Source organism: Notothenia rossii (genome assembly GCF_949606895.1).
Source record: "Notothenia rossii genome assembly, chromosome: 8".
NCBI lineage: Eukaryota > Metazoa > Chordata > Actinopteri > Perciformes > Nototheniidae > Notothenia > Notothenia rossii.
The window spans coordinates 26,847,669-26,869,078 of NC_136906.1; the positions used below are offsets into that span (position 1 = coordinate 26,847,669).

General features: G+C 43.8%; 1 protein-coding gene across 1 annotated transcript in view; it reads left to right on the forward strand.

The window, feature by feature from the left end:
* LOC307016158 (excitatory amino acid transporter 3-like) overlaps nt 1–21,410 on the forward strand; it is a 64,477-nt gene that overhangs the window by 1,347 nt on the left and 41,720 nt on the right. The window contains exon 2 of the mRNA XM_079645191.1: nt 20,620–20,760. Coding sequence (XP_079501317.1) covers nt 20,620–20,760 — 141 coding nt within the window. The remainder of the gene's footprint in view (nt 1–20,619; nt 20,761–21,410) is intronic.

A 21,410-nucleotide genomic window follows, 5' to 3' on the forward strand; every position in this document is an offset into this window, starting at 1 on the left:
AATATAAGAAGCTTTTTCTCCGACCAGTGAGGTAAAGGCACATCTTTATATGATCATTATAGTTATTATAAAAAAATAAGAGAATAAGGTAAACAGGTATAAAATACAATATGACGGTAAAAAAACTTGTTATTAATAAACAAGAATACAGTTTGAAAGGGGAGTGATTTGTAAAATATCCATAAAGAAAAAGAGATCTGCTAGTTCTGTTTCATCTGGGTGTTGAGAGATGTATCCATAGAGCTCCCAATTTTGCTCTCAAAGTGCACCAGATTGATGCTTTTAACTTCAACATTTAAAAAAGAATCTTCCCGGGGGAGCATCCTCCCAGACCCCCCCCCCCCCCACACACGCTTAAATCATGTCCACATGGATAGGAAACTAAATACATTTGCATCTTGTGTCCAAATCTTTCTGTTTTGGTGGTCATGCCACACCGTGCATGCATGAGTCATGGTGAGATATCTGGATTAAGAGTTTGCTTTTTCTTTGCACAGCATGAAAGAAAGGCCAAATGAATGGGCTGTGATTTTAGTATTTTTAAGCAGAGGTCAATAATTTGTACGGCCCTCGGAGGATGTTGGAAAAATGTAAATGGCCCTTGAGAGGAAAAAGGTTCCCCACCCCTGATTTAGATTAATGACATTTTCCGAACTTTATATTATTAAAAAAATATTAAACATAGATACATCAGAAGGTTATATAAGTGAAAGTGTATTTGTACTATTTTCAGTGAAATTAATATATTAATAAGCATTGATTGATTGATTGATTGATTGATTGATTGATTGATTGATTGATTGATACATTTTTATTTCGAACAAGTAAAATTACAAAAACAAAACAAATGTTGCAGTGCATAGTCATGTAAAACAAATCAAAACTAAAAAATGACAACTAAAAATGACATTTACAACAACAACAACAACAACAACAACAGCAGCAGCATTAGCAACATAAACAGTGCCACATCTAATGTTCGTAAAGGAGTGAGAAGAAGTATAACTTATTTAATCTCACCCCCTTGTCCCTAAATGATTTATTTAAAATGTGTTATCTACAATAATTATAATTTTTATGCATTATTATCGGCTTTATCTGTTGATTGACATATATACATATACACATATACATACACATACATACACTGATATACATATATGCAAGCATACATATACACATCTACATACTCACACATATACACATACACATAGTCAAACACCTTCCCCCTCCTTGTACCTCGAGAAAATGATTTCTCTGTATTTCCTCTTGAACTGGTTAATGTCTGGACATTAATTTAGCTCCACATTCACACTGTTCCATAGTCTCACTCCACAGGCCGAGATACTAAAAGTGCTTCTGGTTGTACGGACCCTATGAATTTCGAATTGAAATTGTCTCCTTGAACTATATCCCCCCACTCGTTGAGTGAATAATTTTTGGATGTTTCCTGGTAAAACGTTATGATTAGCCTTAAACATGATTTGTGACGTTTGGAATTCTACCAGGTCTGTGAATTTTAACAATTTTGACTGCAGGAATAATGTGTTAGTGTGATCAAGGTATTTGACATTGTGAATGATTCGTATGGCTTTTTTTTGTAGAATAGATACTGCATTTATAGAACTTTTGTAGTTATTGCCCCAGATTTCAGCACAGTAAGTCAGATATGGTAAGACTAGTGAACAGTAGAGAATGCAAAGTGATTTCTGATCTAGAACTTGTTTTACTTTGTTTAGTATGGAAATGCTTCTTGACAGCTTTGATTGTAAACGTTTTATGTGTAATTTCCAACTTATTGTGTCATCTATTATTACCCCAAGACATTTTATTTCATGGACTCTTTCAATTTCAACCCCATCTATTTTTATTTGCATTTGTGTTTTTGTTCTATGTTTACCAAACAGCATTCATTTTGTTTTACTCAAGTTTAATGATAGTTTATTTTTGTCAAACCATGTGTTTAATTTGTGCATTTCATTTTCTATGTTCTCCACTAGCTGTTCTAAATTCTCCCCAGAACAGAATATATTTGTATCATCAGCAAACAAAACTAGCCTCAGTACTTTGGATACTCTACAGATGTCATTGATGTACAGCAGGGGTCGGCAACCTTTTTGATATGAAGTGCCATTTAAAAAAAAATTGTTATCAGTGTGCCAACTATCGAGAATTATCAAGGGGGGGGGGGGGGGGTTGAGGAGCTTAACGCTCGTCAACTATCAGCAGGAGGGCGGGGGAGCCTTGCTGCGGGGAAGCAGTGTCGCAACATACACGATGCCGAATTTAACAAACAAATGTAAGTAATTGGTTTAAACGGCATAATAATAAGGACGATCGTCCGTTCTGTGATTCTCCAGAGCACACATGTTATGATATTAGGGTCGCGTCGGGTCATGCAGAGTGAGATGAGATCGCTGTCCCTTTAAGAGAGAGAGATAGAGAGAGAGGGGTGTGGTTTGTGCATGTGTTTGTGGATGGTAGAGCGACAGTGAGCGAGCGTGTTTCTGGAAGTGAAACGGGAAAGCAGAAAAACAGAGGTCTGTGATGTATTTTGTGAAACAGAAGAACAGCTAAATAAATGCAACGGCCTCCCAAGAAGAGCTCACCTCTCTCCAGTCATTTAAGCTAAAGTGGGTTATTGAACCTGAAGCTTGTTGCTTCTGCCCTCCTCGACTACGGTCTGGGAGCCGACAGGAAAGTTCAACACACAGATGGCCAGTCCGCCCCCTTTGTAGCATATTATTTCGATGAGAGATGAGCAGATCGCCACTGGGCTTTCAACTGAATGCACAGCCACGCAAAAACTGCGGCATTTGTACAGCTCCTTATGGGTACTGCAATTAGTGAAGTGCTTTCCTCCGTGTTGAAACGATCAGCACTGCACCACGGAGGAAAGCGGCAGAAAGTCACCTGGAGATAAAGAGAGCGGGGCTGCGTTGCGTGCATGGCCTCCTTCTGCAGGTAACGGGTGACGCGCTTTGGCGGCGGTCTCGTTTAGGATCCGAAAATACAATTTAAATATTTTGCACACTTATTCCACTTATTCCTAGTGTGCCACTGGTTACGGTGCCGCGTGCCAATGCTGGCACGCGTGCCAGGGGTTGCCGACCCCCAGTGCTTAATTTGTAAATCATAAGGTGCCGGAACGCAAAGTACATATGACAGCTCAGGGATGACGAGACGCGTACAGGTCCCGGAACGTATACAGAAAAGGTGCTGAAAACAACATGAAAATGTCCACTTGCAACGCTGTGGGACTTACAAGCCTCAATTTCAAATAGTATCTATGGTATAAATGTTATGACGATAATTTATAATTTTTTAGGCTAGTACGCACAACATAGGCAAATGCCCACATCACCACAGGTGGGACTTCAGTATACAGCCAGCAATTAATTTCTCAACAGGTTTAACGTGTAAAAAAAATATTTATTAGGCCGATTCAAAGATTGGCACGGCGGCCTATTAATAGACAGTATGTTTGCTCACCATATTTAGTTGTTTAAAACACCCCACATCACGAGCATGTCCGGATTGTCCTCTATCTCTTTTTTTCTGCTTTTACTGCGTGTGTCTGTGGCAGTTCTGTGTCCTTTGGCCACCCAGGACCTCACGTACGGGACTGGATTGAATTTAGCCAGTTGGGGTCCAACAATATTTAGGAAGAGTAAAGATGACATGGTGGATGTGAGCAAAGAGCTACGGTTGGGAGTGCAAATCAAGTTCATTTGAGAAAATCCCGCTGCGCTCAGCCAACGGAGCCCCGCGCCCCCCTGAAATTCAAGGTGTTTAAAAAATATATATAAATATTTTTTTTAAATATATATAGCACCAAATTGCAAATAATCTATAACTACTGTCACTTTTCATATTGAACATGTGCTCTTTTATTAAATAAACTAAACACTTTCCTTTTAAGTTGTGAGTTTAGTGTTTTTGACCAAACACTGATGCATTAATCAATAACAATAATCCACAGCTCCTCTCTCTGCTCGAGAGGATTTAAAAAATATATATCCCAAAGCCACAAAAATACATCAGTGACGTGGTTGAAATCTTGTCTCCAGAAAACAAAAAACTGAAACAAGCGGTATCAGTGACTGTGTGTTTGATGTGCGCTCACATTCAGCACTTGCAATGGGAATGCTGTTGACAGCAACAAGTAACTCCATCAGCTCATCGGGGGTGTCTTTACCATCTGAGTCTCTGTACGTTCTGTAGGCCCGTATGACTGCGCGCGGGTTGGCAATGTTGAAGCGCTGACACAGTGACTCGACCTCAGTCTCTCCATACAGCGCACCTGCGTCCTCGGGCCAGTATTGTGCGTAAAGCACCTTCAAATCCTCAATGAACTTGTTATATCCAGTTTTATCTGGTATCCGGCCTCCTTGAGATAACATACGGTCCTCCAAGTTCTTGGCCACAGTTAGAAAAAACTGACCTGTCGCTGGACGTCCCACAGTCTTCTACGCTCAATGCGCTCTCCTCTCCTACTGAATCTTCCTGCTGTAAGCCAGCTGATGTCGCGGTTCCGCTCGCCTCTTGCTCCGGCTGTTGTACCGGGCTAGTTGATGCCAGGGTACCCACCCGTTGCTGTTGGTGGTCCACCTGGCTGACGGTAGCTGGCTCCTGTTCCGGCTGGCGGTGAACCTGACCCGCTGCCCGGGCTTGGCTAGCTGTCGGTTAGCTAGCTGGCTAGCTGTTGCGGCGCTAACCTCCTCCTGGTTTTGACCATCAACATGACCGCTGCAGCTGCCCTCGTCGCTGCTTGTGGAGGCTTTTCTGACTCGTTTTGAAGTGTCTATTACCTCTTCCTTCTTTTTGAAGAAAGACAGTAAATTGAACTGTCTTTTTGACATGCTTGCATTGAATCACCGTTTCTTCCTCTGCGACGTGCTCCTCATGTGGCGAATTTCAAAAGTGAAAGACGTTTGTCCGTTGGTCCAGCTTTTCAGTGCGTCAACACAGATCTCCGACTCTTTCAAATCTTAATCTTAATAAACGACATAAAATTCTTGGGATTTTTTCTGTAAATTAATATCTGCATATTTTATTTCATTTTAACCATTTTTAATTTTTATTTTTTGTGAGAGGTACCGGATCTGCCCAAATAGGTGCCGGAACACAGGGTGGCCAAAATGAAGAGGTGCCGGATCCTGTTCCGGCAGGATCCGGCTCAAATTAACCACTGCCGACCCCTGATGTACAGTATAAACAATTTAGGACCCAACACTGACCCCTGGGGGACACCACAAGCAATGTCCAAACATGAAGAACAGTAATTTCCCATCTTTACATACTACTGTCTATTGCTTAAATAGCTTTTAATCCAGTCTAAAACTATAACCCTGATACCATACTTTTGTAATTGATATACTAAGATGTCATGGTTGATTGTGTCAAAAGCTTTTTTAATATCTATACAAATCCCTACTGCATATTGGTTGTGTTCAAGGGTATCTGTGATATCCTCAATTGATTCCATAATTGCCAGTGTTGTTGATCTGTTTGATCTGAATCCGTATTGACTGTCCGTGATTAATTTGTGCTTTTCTATGAATGCGTCCAGTCTGTTGTTAAATACTTTTTCTAGTATTTTTGAGAATTGGGGAAGTAAAGAGATAGGTCTGTAGTTTGTGAAGTGATGCTTGTTCCCAGTTTTGTATACAGGTATGACTTTGGCTATTTTCATTTTGTTTGGACAAGTACCAGTTTGGAATGACAGGTTACAGATGTACGTTAATGGTTTAGAAATCCCCCCAATGACCATTTTTACTAATGTCATATCAATCTCATTATAATCAGTAGACTTTTTATTTTTACCTTTTTGAACAATATTTAATATCTCTCTTTCATCAACTGGTTTAATGAACATTGAGCAGGGATTTCTCCCCAAAACATTGTCTTGATGTTCCCCAGTTGTCCCTGGATCAGGGATTTTCCCCGCCAAATCGGGTCCAACATTCACAAAGAATTGATTGAAGTTGTTAGCTACATCATTTACGTTATACTTTTCGTTATAGTTATCAGTAAAATACTCAGGATATCCTTTCTGTTTAGACTTATTTCTTACAATACTGTGAAGTATATCCCATATTCCTTTAATATTGCTTTTGTTTGTATCTATTCATTCCTTATAATAGTCTTTCTTGCTTGTTCTTATAATATTAGTCAACTTATTTTTATATTTTTTATATTTATCCTCTGTGAGTTCTTTGTTTAATGAAGTCCCTATATAGAGTGTTTTTCTTTTTGCATGCATTTTGTAATCCCTTTGTGATCCATGGACAATGAATATATTTTAGTTTTCTGCTGTATTCTTTAACTGGGCAGTTTTTGTCATATAATGACCTAAATATCCTTAAAAAGGTTTCATAAGGAGTACCAATGTCTCTTTCTTGGTAAAGTGTCTCCCAATTCTGTTCCAGCAATTCATTGTTTCAGTGCGTTGATGGATTCCTCTGATCGCATCCGTCTGTATCCTTTTTCTTTGTCTGGCTTATTTTTCCTGTAGTTGCTATCATAGACTGTGAACACTGGCAAGTTATCACTGATATCATTGATTAATAAGCCACTTACTGTTTGGTTTTCAATGTCATTGTTAAATATATTATCTATTAGGGTGGCACAATGGGATGTCACTCTACTGGGTCTAGTTATTTTCGGAAATAGGCTCAGACTATACATTGTATTGATAAATTTATCAGTAGTTTTGTGTTTGTTAGGATTAAGCAGGTTAATATTAAAATCTCCACATATGAAGATAGCTTTGTTAATTATTTTAGAAAACATACCCTCCATTCAGTCTGTGAAAGTGTCAATGCTTGACCCTGGCGTCCTATATATACAGCTAATTATGACATTTATCTTCATTTATTTAATGTTTTTATTCTGTATTTGGAGACAGATGATCGATTGACCTATCATTATATTGAGTGACCCTGAAATAGCAAATTAAATACGAGACAATTGGTGATCATAACAATAAATAGAGAGAAAATACAAACTAAAAACAAAACAAAATAGCAAAATATCATTCTATTGAGTGACCCTGAAATAGCAAATTAAATACGAGACAATTGGTGATCATAACAATAAATAGAGAGAAAATACAAACTAAAAACAAAACAAAATAGCACACAGGGGTTGTTTTCAGTTTTATGAAAAATAAATGAAGAACAACAAACATTCTGGTCTTAATAATAATAATAATAATAATAATAATAATAATAATAATACTACTACTACTATAATAATCATAATATTAATATTAATAATACATGTTATTTATTTTGCGCTCTTCCAGAGGCCTGAGGCCTGTACTACGAAGCCGGTTCAACCTAACCTGGATATGTTTGAGTTAGGGCTTGTCCACACAGCAGCGTTAAAAAAATCTTGAAAATCTTGGAGGTGGGCGTGTCTGAAAGCTTGGGGATTTTTTGCGAGCAACGCAACAAACAACCAATCACATGAATCTCCCGCTCCCGACATACAAAGCAAAAAAACCCGGGGATTTTATGCGAGCAATAAATATAAACTCCCCAAACGGGCGAAAACCTACCAGTTTCACCCACTGTCTCTACCACCTCCCTCCATGCCTGGTTCCTCCGGTTTGTATCCCGGTAAATAGTGACTGGTCGTAAAGAACCGGGTGATTTGCTACCGTAATTTCTCGTTTGGAATATGAGGAAATGAACTGCGGTATGTCTCCCCCAGTTTACACGTGGTTTGATTGGCTAGCGCTCGTACTGTCAGATTTGCATAAGCGGGATTTGATTGGCTGACGCTTCCACCTAAGCTTCAAAAGTTGAACATTGCTCAACTTTTGAATCCTGAAAATCCTGGAAATCTTCGCTTTGCTTCCCCACAATGCAGTTCGGCGAAAAGCAAGGCAAAGTGACGTCACCCCATTCAAAGTGAATGGGCAGAAGCGTTGGAAGATTTTTTTAACGCTGCTGTGTAGACGGGCCGTTAGCCGGTTGGCCTAATCCAAAACATACAAGCTCTCGCTAAACGGTCCTACGACGCGGGTTATCAAGTGGATCGCTCAAGCCAGCCGTGTTCCATCTAGTTAGGTGCGCGTTCACATGAAAGGGGTGGTATTTGGAGCATTCGACCAATTACAAACATGGACAAGCGTACTGACAGCGCAGCGCATCATACTTCCTGAATGAAAAGTCAACTATAATATTAGACATATGAAGAAGTTAAACTTTAAACATCCATGACTTAAACACTTTAACCAGGATAAAAGCCACATAGTATTACTGCAAGGTGAATACAGCTGGTAAAAGAAAAAGTGTTTGAATGCGTACATTAACAGGTTTATGATATCACTGCCCCGTCCAAGACACGATCTGACTTTAATTACATTTGACTCGAGTGTTTCGTCAACTTAATGTGTTGCTTAAAATAATACTTCTGCATACTGTACGTGACACTGTGAGTGTTGCACGGCCAGATACGGCTCAAGAAGCTGACTCAGATAAAGAAATATATGATACATTATGATGTGATATGAATGATAATGGGTTACCTACAGGGTTACTTGGAGAGGGTCCGAGTCCGACCCTTGTCAATTAACTACAGGGGTCCCTCAGGGCTCGGTTCTTGGTCCCCTCCTCTTCTCCCTGTACACAAACTCGCTCGGGTCTGTCATTAGCCCGCATGGTTTTTCATACCACTGCTACGCTGACGACACCCAACTAATTCTGTCCTTTCCCCGCTCAGAGACCCAGGTCGTCGCACGCATCTCTGCTTGCCTAGCAGACATCTCTCGGTGGATGTCTGCTCATCACCTCAAGCTCAACCTTGACAAGACTGAACTGCTCTTCCTTCCGGGAAAAGATTGTCCCACTCTTGACCTAACAATCAACATCGGCACCTCTGTTGTTTCCCCGACTCAGACTGCAAGGAATCTGGGTGTGGTCCTAGATAACAAACTGTCCTTCACTGCAAACATCGCTGCTACAACCCGCTGCTGCAGATACACGCTTTACAACATCAGGAGGATACGTCCCCAGCAGACCCAGACATCAGCGCAGATTCTGGTCCAGGCTCTCGTCATCTCACGCCTAGACTACTGCAACTCCCTCCTGGCTGGTCTACCTGCATGTGCCATCCGACCTCTGCAGCTCATCCAGAATGCAGCGGCTCGTCTGGTCTTCAACCTTCCCAAATTCTCCCACACCACACCGCTCCTCCGCTCCCTTCACTGGCTTCCAGTAACTGCTAGAATCCACTTCAAGACACTGGTACTTGCGTACCATGCTGCGAATGGATCTGGCCCTTCCTACATCCAGGACATGGTTAAACCGTACACCCCAGCACGTGCACTCCGCTCTGCATCAGCCAAACAGCTCGCTGCACCCGCACTGCGAGGGGGACCCAAGTTCCCGTCAGCAAAAACACGTGGGTTTGCTATCCTGGCTCCAAAATGGTGGAATGAGCTCCCCATTGAAATCAGGACAGCAGATAGCTTACACATCTTCCGACGCAAACTGAAAACTCATCTCTTTAGACTCCACTTCGAGCGATAGAATTACTAACAAAGCACTTATATACTAATAAAGGGCTGGCTTTCTAAATGCCAGTTGAGTAGCACTTGAAATGTTTGGCTCTATGAAACCTGATGTACTTATATGATTCTGTTTTCTTAAAGGTTGTATCTTCCTGGTCGAATGCACTTATTGTAAGTCTAACTTTGGATAAAAGCGTCAGCTAAATGCAATGTAATGTAATGTAATGTAATGTAATGTAATGGGACACATCAACGTCTGCACTCACAGTGCCGTGGACTGTACGTAATGTTACTTTGATTACTTATGTTGTGGCCAGGGCCGGCCCTTGGCATAGGCAGTATAGGCGAATGCTGAGGGCGCATCAACCTATGGGAGGCGCCAAAAAAAAGAATAGAAGAAAAGTTAGAAAAAATAAATAACATTTTTTTCCCGATTTTGGATCAACAAAGTACATCTTATTATCTTATACGAACAGAACTACGCCTATATTGCGTAAAACTATTGCATAAAGTATGGTGCACCCCCCCCCCCAAATCAAGTTGAACTGCCCCAGCCCCAGTAAAATGCAGAGGTTTATGAGAAAAAGTTCTTTTTTTTAAATAATGGTTTTAGTGTGCAATTATAGGTTTTAATTTTGTAATAGTGTTAATTTAAAATAAATCAAACTCCAAAAAAACGTATACAGCTTTTATTAACATTGGAATCTAGCAGGGGGGAGAGCTTCAGAGAGCTCTCTCCTGAAAGAGATCAACTCAGTGAAAAGCACCGCCCTGCTGACCAATCAGAGCTCAGTGTGCGGAGTTTAAAGCTATCAAGTCATATTACAGGATAAAGGAAATACAGAAAAACTGCCGTTGCAGGAAAAACGGCCGGCAAAAATCAACTGGCTGTGTGAACGTGAAAATGAATAGATTATCACCTCCCATCTTCAGAGCAATCTGACTAATATAACATTAGCGTTAAGAAAGCTTACTTTAATATCTGCCACAACATAAGTAACCGGATCAAAGAAACATTACGTACAGTCCGCGGCACTGTGATTGCAGACTTCGATGTGTCCCATTATCATTCATATCACATCATAATATATCATATTGTAACATTCCACAATAGGAGTCAGAAACAGGCCTCAAGTACTTAGGTTTAATAGCTCCTTTGGTAGCATACAAATACAGGTTCATAGGTCACAGGTTACAGGTCGCAGGTTCAACGTCACTCTAGTACTCCACTCACTAACTCACACACAACACAGCACGGTCAATGTCACACACTCTCCAGCCCTCCCCCTCTGCTCCCCCAACCACAGGCCATCACACCGACCAGCATTACTGTGCAGCTCTGTGATTGGCAGAGAGACGGGAGATGTTTGAGTGACCCATACAGTACCCTATACAGGGTCGCTACACTAACCCCCTACCACAAAGTTCCTCGCCCACGACGAACAAATAAAACCCCCAAAAACCTGAAACTAAACACAAACCCACACATTAAAAAAAAACAACAGACATTTAAAAAAAAAGTTGAACTAGGTCTTGGGAGGCAACTGCACCCTGTAGATAATTTCCCCCACCCTCTCCAGTACTCTGCTGGGACCAAACCCACTGGCTGTCAAGTTTTGGGCACCAGCCTTTTTTCCGTTGTGGGCTGTAGACCCAGGCCAGCTCCCCGGCCCTGAAGTGCTGCCCTCGTTTCCTTGTATCATAGTTCCGTTTCTGTTTCACACCAGCACTTTTCTGCTGATCACGGGCAAAGGCATGAGCTGAATCAAGGCGGCCCTGAAGTCTCCTGGCGTACTCAGGTGAAAATCCCATTGAGATCAACGATCTCTTTTTCAAGGGAGACCTGCAGCATATTGGTTACACATAAAAACAACAGAAAAGAAAAAGGACATCAATACAACATAATTACAGGGGTATACATTAGCAACCTATTCACAATGACAGATATCTAATAACATTTCATCTATCCGAGCTTTAAAATGATGCAAAGGAACCAAAATGCTCAGTTTCAATTTTTTTTGCATAGTGTTCCAAACTAGAGGAGCAGCACACATAAAGCTTTAGTACCTAAAACAGTCCTAAGTCTTGGCACATGTAACAAAAACACATCCTGGGATCTCAGGCAATAGCTACTTGCCACTCTGTGAGATGAAAGAGCATATATAAGTTGGTAGTTTACCCAACATGGCTTTATAGATGAACATGTACCATTTGTGGGGGAAACTTCTGTGTAGCAATGCAGTGGGAGTCACCGACTCATGAAGGAGACACGGGATGAGCAGGAGCTTTGATGTCAAACACTGATGGTTTATTTAAGAGGGTCGGCCGGAGGATTCACATCACAAGTCACAGCAGTCACGGTCTGACTGCACGGGAGAGTTGCCACATCAATTCTGGAGCGCCTCTCTCTCCTTAGCCCATTTAACTGGCTTGACAGAGAGTAATCAACATATTTGAGCAGATAGCCTAAACAGCTGGGAACACTGAGTTACTTGCGTCTGACACTTCTGGCCTCGAAGATTTCACACCTTGGAGACCACAAACCCCGAGAAGGAAGTGGCCCAGTGTACCCACAACAATAAACCATCTGTGACTTAGGGTTACCCGGTCATAGAATGGGAACAACAACATTATGGCTGAAGCAGCCCATTTCCTTAAAGGAGATAACAGACGTCAGGGTTGGTCATACACGTCAAAGGGCAAAAAGGTTAGATATCTAGGATTATAGGATAATTATTTCCCTAACACCAATGACTGAGCCTCAGTACAGTTAGTGAAGGCAGACCTGCCTTGGCATACAGGGTCCAGTGAAGAGTAAGTGCTTTACAGTTAGTAACAAATCTCAGTGCACTGTGATAGGCGGCATCTAACTTTTCCAGGCAATGGGCAGGTGCATTCATATAGATCAAATCACCACAGGTAAAAAGCTCACAGTGACTAGCCTTTTCCTGGCCTCAAGTGAGAAACAGGACTTGTTTCTGAAAAAGAAACCTAGTCTAACCCTCAGCTTTTTAAGCAGGTTATTGACATGAAGTTTAAAAGTCAATCAAGACAATCCTCAAGCCAGATACCTAGGTATTTATAACAGGTAACCACTTCTAGTACTTGTTCTTGCATAGTAACAATATCCAAAGCAGTCTCTGGAGTATTTTTTGCTTTTGAAAAAAGCATTACCTTGGTTTTCTCAACATTTAAAAGAAGCTTAAGCTCAGCGAGCTGAGTCTGAATAATGTTAAAAACAGCCTGTAATTTAACACCAGCCTCCTTAAATGAGGGACCTGCACAATACATCACGGTATCATCCGCATAAAAATGTAAAGTAGCTTCATCCACATTTTCACCTAAACTGTTGATATGGAGAATAAAAGTGGACCTAAAACAGAACCTTGGGGAACACCATTAGTAATGTTCAACCACTCAGAAGTGAGCCCATCAAAGTGAACACATTGGGACCTTTCAGAGAGGTAGTTCACAAACCACCCCACTGCATGGCTGGATATGCCAATACTGAGTAGCCTCTGCTAAAGGAAAGTGACCTCTCTCTGCATGAAATGGCACTTCTCTGGGTGTAGCTTCAAGCCAGCGTCTCTGATCCTTTCCAGCACCACTCGTAGAGATCCCAGGGCCGCCTCAAACGAGCTGCCATGCACCAGAATGTCGTCCCGGTAAACCAAGGACTGCTGACGTGGAATACCAGACAGCTGTTAGCACCGTGTTATGCACGCCCACAGCACCTCGCAGGAGCGCGCACAGCGTAAAGCAAATACTTTTGTTGATCTATTCTGCAAAGTTAGGTTTGGAAACGATATAATTTCCTTTTGGGCGGCCCTGTATAACACGGCATAATAACGTCAGACACTCTCCAGCCCTCCCCCTCTGCTCCCCCAACCACAGGCCCGCACACCGACCAGCAATACTGTGCAGTTCTGTGATTGGCAGAGAGACGGGGATGCTTGAGGGACCCACGCAGCACCCTATACATACAGCATGGGTTGGCAACAGGCGGCCCACGGGCCGTTGTTGGCCCGCCAGCAATAATATTTGGCCCGGAACATTTGCTTTGTTTTGTGAGAAAGGTTTTGGCTCATCAGACATTTATGAGAGAAAATCCATAATGTCCGAGTGCAAGTGAATGCAGCACAAGACGCAAGCCTTGTAACCTCTCCCCCGGCCCTGGCGCGAGCATGGAAATGTGATTGTCATTTGAACGGGACGGTGCAAAACGAGAAGCATTCAGTCGACCGAGAAGAGACTGTCAGCATTGATTCAAAACGCACTAAAGCTTTGGATCTTAATAAGTTTGTGAGCAGGGGCGGACAGGCCATCTGTAGAATATGGATAATCACAGAACGGCCGGTCGTCAAGGGCCGGCTCTGTTCGCTGACGGCCGGCACCGCAGCGAGGCTCCCCCCCTCGTTGACAATTCAATAGCTGGCCCGCCATCTAGTGGTTCAGAAAAAAATTGGCCAAAGCCCAAACTCTCTTGCCGACCCCTGCTATACAGGGTCTCTACACTGTGAGTGCAGACGTCGATGTGTCCCATTATCATTCATATCACATCATGTTTCATTTATTTCCTTATCTGAGTCAGCTTCTTGAGCAACACACTCTCACTTCCTAAGCGTCCAGGAGCGACGCTTGACCAGGGTCCCATGGCGTCTAGTTGTGACGCGCCGAGGCTCCTTCAGCTTCATAAACGGACGCAAAGAGCTTTCAACTGATTGCAATGTATTCCCATCGGCGGTGGTATTTGACGCTTAGGGAAGCACCGCATCCATTTATGTCGGCAGCTCTTAAAGGCAATGTGAGCGTCCATTCCCATTGGATAACGGAGAATTGCACACCCGGAAGTAAGTATTCTCCTTACTGTTGATTGATTTGACAGTGATATCTCCATTAGTCATCAACTCAAAAACCCCATATTATCTTTGTTAATAAAACGACATTTATAGGTTTGAATTGTGTACAATGCTTTTGTGTTTTTCCCCTTCAATTCTGAGAAACAACTTGTTTTCTCTGAAATGTGGAGCGCCAAAGAGACTAGAATACCTACAATCCCCAGCTATTGTTTTGACGACGCCTGTCCGCTTTGACAAACCTCGTCGGGCTCCTGATCAGCCAGTCGGTGTTCTTTTCCCCATAATGACCGCGTCGCTGCACATTATCCCTTACATATGATTATATAGAGTCATTATTCATTTGTTTTAAAGCAGGAGGCGCAAACGCTTGCCTCGGGGAGGGAGAAAAAGAGCCACAGCGGAGAGTGAACAGCAAGGCAACCATTAAAAGCATTCAAGGGAAGTCTTCTTCGCTACTTTTGTGGCAGACTACAGCACCACTGACAGGCCTGGCATATGTACGACAGCGTCTCCAGCGCTTTCGAGCAGCAATGGCCGGCCGTGGACCAACCTCTCATTCCCCTGATAGGTGGAGAATTGACCAATAGCCGTAGCTCCACCGTCCTGACGTCAGGACCGTGTTCAAATCTGGATCAGTCTGTATCAGATCCGTTGCAGCCCCTTTTTTAGAGATTTGGGTATGGAGGAAAATAGAGAGGGTTGTGTTTTCTGACACTTGGTGAGTTCCCTGGAACACCGGGGACACATATTCATGCATAAAAGACGTACACAAGTGCATTTTGCATGATAGGTCCCCTTTAAGAGAACATCCAGTTCACAAGCCATACATTTTCAAAAGAACATCCGTAATTAACAACAACTTCATAGAGGCTTTTAAAGTTGTGTGAAGTAATTAAATATTAAAAATACAAGATCAGGCGGTCATTAAGATCTTTTAAATTATTATTACCCTCTTCATAAAAAAGACTCCGTTTTAGTTAGTAAACTAATTAAACATTAGTTAACAGTCTCACACAGCTTAAAAAGAAAACATCCTTAGTTAACACAAATCATTTTAGTAAAAACAGCAAATTCAGGGGGTGACAGGAGGGGTGAGAGAAATGGGGAGAGGAAGGGGTGTGAGGGGGGTGGGGGGAGACAGTCTCACACATCCAGACTCAATTTTTCATGAAGAGCCTCAGACGCAGGTGTCTGAACCCGGCACAGCTTCTGCATCCATTTCTTGACTGGCGCTCCTGACGGATGGTGGTAAGTTGCTACAGGCGTCTCGATGATTAAACCCATATTGATGCGTCTCTTAGCCATTTTCTTTTTGAAAGTTTAGATGACTGGAAATGACTGGCTTTTTATCTAGTTTGAACAGATTTCTTTTTTACCTAACTCCACCCCCCACTATCTTCTGGCATCACAGCAAAAGGAAGGGGGGGGATGTGTTGTGTGACAGGAAGGGCTGAAAGGACGGGGCGAGAGGGGGACGGGGTGCGAGGGGATGGGGTGCGAGACAGTCTCACACACAACTTCAAAGAGACTGCCTTAATTAACACTTAGATTGACACCAAAGGCTTGTTATAACACCTCACATCAAAGGACAGACATCAAAGTGTAATTAGATTAGACAACAAAGGCTCTACTACAGGGGGGCATATCACACCTACGTGTGATAACACCTCACCCCGCACATCAAAGGATATCACACCTACCTGTGATATCATGCCTACATGTGATCACACCTCGAACAAAGGGACCATTAGCATATCAACGTGCCATTAGCATATCAAATGGGGTCATTAGCATAAGTAGGGAGAGGTGTGACCTGTCACACCACCTGTCACTTTGTATGCATACTAATGTGATTGAAACAGTATGAATATTACTACTGATGTTGATATTTTATTTTTACAATTACACTTTTTCTAGACCAAATACATTTTCTTCTTTGGGATGTGCAGTATAACTTATTATAAGAGTAGAAGTTAAATATAATACTTGCAAATATATGTTTACATGCATCTCAAACTGTTTGTAGCACTTCTACTTTTAAAGATTTGTAAAGAGCTTTTCATGCTCCTCACTGCAAACTGGGTCAAATCTGAGTGTGAGCTCTGCAAATTTGTTGCTGCCTGTATTGTGAAATTTGCGCTTACACTCCTGGTAGTGTGCGGGACCTCAATTAAGCAAAGGATGGTTATCCCTGGAATATGTATTGTTTACTTTTTTCCACGTTTCCTCAAATTGATTTTCCTGCAGCCTCATGGAAAAAGAGATTTTGTCCAGAATAAATATGTAATGGATTGTATCATACGGGTTGTTAAGAAATGGGATGTCCGGTTTGAGTCATGTTCTATTTTTCGTTTTTCAGCTACAGTCGATAAGTGTTTAGTTTAGAAGTTTTTGGTTTTTGATTTGATTTGATTAGATTTATTTTGACTGTCCATCCATTCATCCATCTTCTCCCGCTTATCCGTGGTCGAGTCGCGGAGGTAGCAGTTCCAGCAGAGAGCTCCAAACTTTCTTTTCCCTGGCCACATCAACCAGCTCTCACTGGGGGATCCCAAGGCGCTCCCAGGCCAGCGAAGATATATAATCCCTCCATCTGGTTCTAGGTCTACCCCTTGGTCTCTTCCCAGCTGGATGTGCCTGGAACACCTCCCTAGGGAGGCGCCCAGGTGGCATCCTAACTAGGTGCCCGAACCACCTCAACTGGCTCCTTTCGACGCGAAGGAGGAGCGGTTCAACTCCGAGTCCCTCCCGGATGACCAAACTTCTCACCTTATCCCTAAGGGAGACACCAGCCACCCTGCGGAGAAAACCCATCTCGGCCGCTTGTACCCGCGATCTCGTTCTTTCGGTCATGACCCATCCTTCATGACCATAGGTGAGGGTAGGAACAAAAATGGCGCGGTAGACAGAGAGCTTTGCCTTCTGGCTCAGCTCCCTTTTCGTCACAACGGTGCGGTAAAGAGACTGCAGTACCGCTCCCGCTGCTCCGATTCTCCGACCCATCTCACGCTCCATTGTTCCCTCACTCGAGAACAAGACCCCGAGATACTTGAACTCCTTCACTTGGGGTAAGGACTCATTCCCTACTTGGAGTGGACAGTCCATCGGTTTCCTGCTGAGAACCATGGCCTCAGATTTGGAGGTGCTGATCCTCATCCCAGCCGCTTCACACTCGGTTGCGAACCGATCCAGTGAGTGCTGAAGGTCGCAGACCGATGAAGCCATCAGAACCACATCATCTGCAAAAAGCAGTGGTGCAATCCTTAGTCCACCGAACTGCAGACCCCCTCCCCCACGACTACGCCTCGAAATCCGATCCATGTATATTACAAACAGGATTGGTGACAAAGCGCAGCCCTGGCGGAGGCCAACCCTCACCTGAAATGGGTCCGACTTACTGCCGAGGACCCGGACACAGCTCTCGCTTTGGGAGTACAGAGATTGGATGGCCCTGAGTAGAGACCCCCTCACCCCATACTCCCGCAGCACCTCCCACAGTGACTCCCTGGAAACCCGGTCATACGCCTTCTCCAAGTCTACAAAACACATGTAGACTGGATAAGCGTACTCCCAGGCCCCCTCCAGGATCCTTGCGAGAGTAAAAAGCTGATCCGTCGTTCCACGACCAGGACGGAATCCGCATTGTTCCTCCTCAATCTGAGGTTCGACAATCGGCCTGACCCTCCTTTCGAGTACCTTAGAGTAAAATTTCCCGGGGAGGCTGAGTAGTGTGATGCCTCTGTAATTGGCACACACCCTCTGATCCCCCTTTTTAAAAAGGGGAACCACCACCCCGGTCTGCCACTCCTTCGGTACTGTTTCCGACTTCCACGCAACGTTGATGAGACGTGTCAACCATGACAGTCCCTCAACACCCAGAGCCTTCAGCATTTGCGGATCTCATCCACCCCCGAGCTTTGCCACTGTGAAGTTGTTTGACGACCTCAGTGACCTCCCCCCGGGAGATTGGTGTTGATCCCCCTTCATACTCCAGCTCTGCCTCTAACATAGAGGGCGGAGTTGTCGGGTTCAGGAGTTCCTCAAAGTGCTCCTTCTAACGCCCTCCATCAGTTGAGGTCAACAACGTCCCATCCTTACTGTACACAGCTTGGATGGTTCCCTGCTTCCTCCTTCTGAGGTGTCGGACAGTTTTCCAGAACAACTTTGGTGCCGCCCGAAAGTCTTTTTCCATGTCTTTTCCAAACTTCTCCCACACCCGCTGCTTTGCCTCGGCCACGGCTGAGGCTGCTGCCCTTCGGGCCTGTCGGTACCTTGCAACTGCCTCGGGAGTCCCCCGGGATAACAAATCCCTGAAGGCCTCCTTCTTCAGTCGGATGGCTTCCCTGACCACCGGTGTCCACCAGGAGGTTCGAGGGTTACCGCCCCTTGAGGCACCTAGAACCTTGAGACCACAGCTCCCCGCCATGGCTTCGGCAATAGAGGCTTTGAACACCGACCACTCTGGTTCAATGTCCCCAACCTCCACAGGAATGCCCGAAAAGCTCCGCCGGAGGTGTGAGTTGAAGGCCTCCTGAACTTGGGCCTCCTCCAGACGTTCCCAGTTCACCCGAACTACACGTTTGGGCTTACCAGGTCAATCCAGAGGCTTCCCCCGCCACTCGACCCAACTCACCACCAGATGGTGATCAGTTGACAACTCCGCCCCTCTCTTTACCCGAGTGTCCAAAACATACGGCCTCAGGTCCGATGATACGATAACGAAATCGATCATGGACCTTCTGCCTAGGGTGCTCTGGTACCACGTACACTTATGAGCATCCTTATGTTCGAACATGGTGTTTGTTATGGCCAATCCATGACTAGCACAGAAGTCCAGTAACAAACCACCACTCCGGTTCAGATCAGGGGGGCCGTTCCTCCCAATCACTCCCCTCCAAGTGTCTCCATCATTGCCCACATGTGCGTTGAAGTCTCCCAGCAAGATTAAAGAGTCCCCTTCAGGAGCCCCATACAGGACTCTTTCCAGGGTCTCCAAGAAGGCCGTATACTCTGAACTGCTGTTGGGTGCATAAGCACACACAACAGTCAGAGTTTCCCCCCCCATAACCCGCAGGCGTAGGGAGGCAACCCTCTCGTCCACTGGGGTAGACTCCAACAACGAAGCACCCAACCGGGGACTTGTGAGTATCCCCACACCCGCCCGGCGCCTCACACCTTGAGCAACTCCGGAGAAGAATAGAGTCCAACCCCTATCCAGAAGTAAGGTTCCAGAGCCGACGCTGTGCGTAGAGGTGAGCCCAACCAGATCCAACTGGTAACGCTCCACCTCCCGCACAAGCTCCGACTCCTTCCCCCCCAGAGAGGTGACGTTCCATGTCCCCAAAGCCAGCTTCTGTCGCCCGGGTCTGGTCCGTCGAGACCCTCTGCCTTCACTGCCACCCTTCTGGCAGCGCACCCGACCCCATCGCTGTTTCCCGTAGGTGGTGGGCCCGCGGGACGGAGAAGCGGAGGTGTTGCCCACGTCGCCTTTTCGGGCTGTGCCCGGCCGGGCTCCGTGGCAAGCCTGGCCACCAGACGCTCGCCGACGAGTCCTCCTTCTGGGCCTGGCTCCAGAAGGGGACCCCGGGCTTCCTCCGGGCCGGGTATCCTCACTTCGTGTGTCGTCTTTCATGAGGTCTTGTGAACCAATCTTAGTCTTGCCTCTTGCCTGAGACCAATTTGCCATGGGAGACCCTACCAGGAACACCGGGTTCCAGACAACACAGCCCCCAGGTTCATCAGGGCACACAAACCTCTCTACCACGGTAAGGTGCTGGTTATTCAGAGAGGAATTTTGACTGTGTAAAACAATAATACAAACATTGAGAATTATTATGCAATACAAAATGAAGCTGTGTCAAATTGATATACAAACATATTACTGATTCTAAATTATATATAAACAAATGATCTACTTAATTACACATCCGAAAAGGGGTGGGAAAAAGTTTTCACGTATTTAATCTCACCCCTTCTCCCAAAACCTAAATGATTAACATATACTGTATATATTTGTTTTCCCTCAAAGAAATACAAAAAAACAACAAATACATAAACAGATACATAAAAGAGGTAAATGGTAATCAAGAAAAGAATAACAAACCAAATAAATAAACCGTAAACACCCAGTTATGATTAAACAATTTCATCCCTTGTATCTTGGTGAAAATAATGTAAGATTTAAAACCTTTTAAGTTTGGTTTTCATGTGTGTTGTCATTGTGTTATTTTCCCACAGGGATTGTATTTGGCTATATATTGGATGACTACATGGAACTGACAGACATGGACAAACTGTACATCGGCTTTCCAGGAGACGTCCTCATGAGGATGCTGCAACTGGTGGCGGTTCCTCTCATCGTGACCAGCGTCATTTCAGGTGAGGATGATTCAAGATTCAAAGATTCAAAGGTTTGAATGTCATATGAACATAAGCTACAGTGTAGAAATGGCAATGGAATTTTTCTGAACCGACCTCCTCCAACGATGCATACGTATATAATAAAATACAAAAATACAAATAAAAAATAGTGCAAGAAGTCTATGTCACGATCTGTCTGTGTTGTTTTTTTTTCTTGTCTTTTTCTGTCTTTGGTTTCCTGTTTTATTTTGAAAAGTGTTCAACTTCTGTCTTGCCTGTTGCTTTCTGTCTGTTTTCCCTCCCTGATTACCCGATTGTGTTCAACTGGTGCCCCTGTGTTTTCTCCTCCCTCCTCACCTGTCTCTTGTTTGTTTGATTAGTCCTGTGTGCATTTAGGTTCTGTGTTTTCTGTTAGTCTTTGTGAGTTCCTTGTTGTAGTTTGACGTTGTTCACGGGGAAGAGTTCTGTTTTGTTTCATTTAGCCTTGGAATAAAGGTGTTTTTTGTGAGAAATCTGTGTCTGGGTCCTGCCTGCTTCGCTCATCCCTGACAGTCTATATACTAGTAAATAGAATATGATATATACAAGAACAGAATGTACAATTAATATATATAAAATATAGTTTTTAGAAAAATTGTACATTTTTTTCTTTTAAAAAAAGAAATACT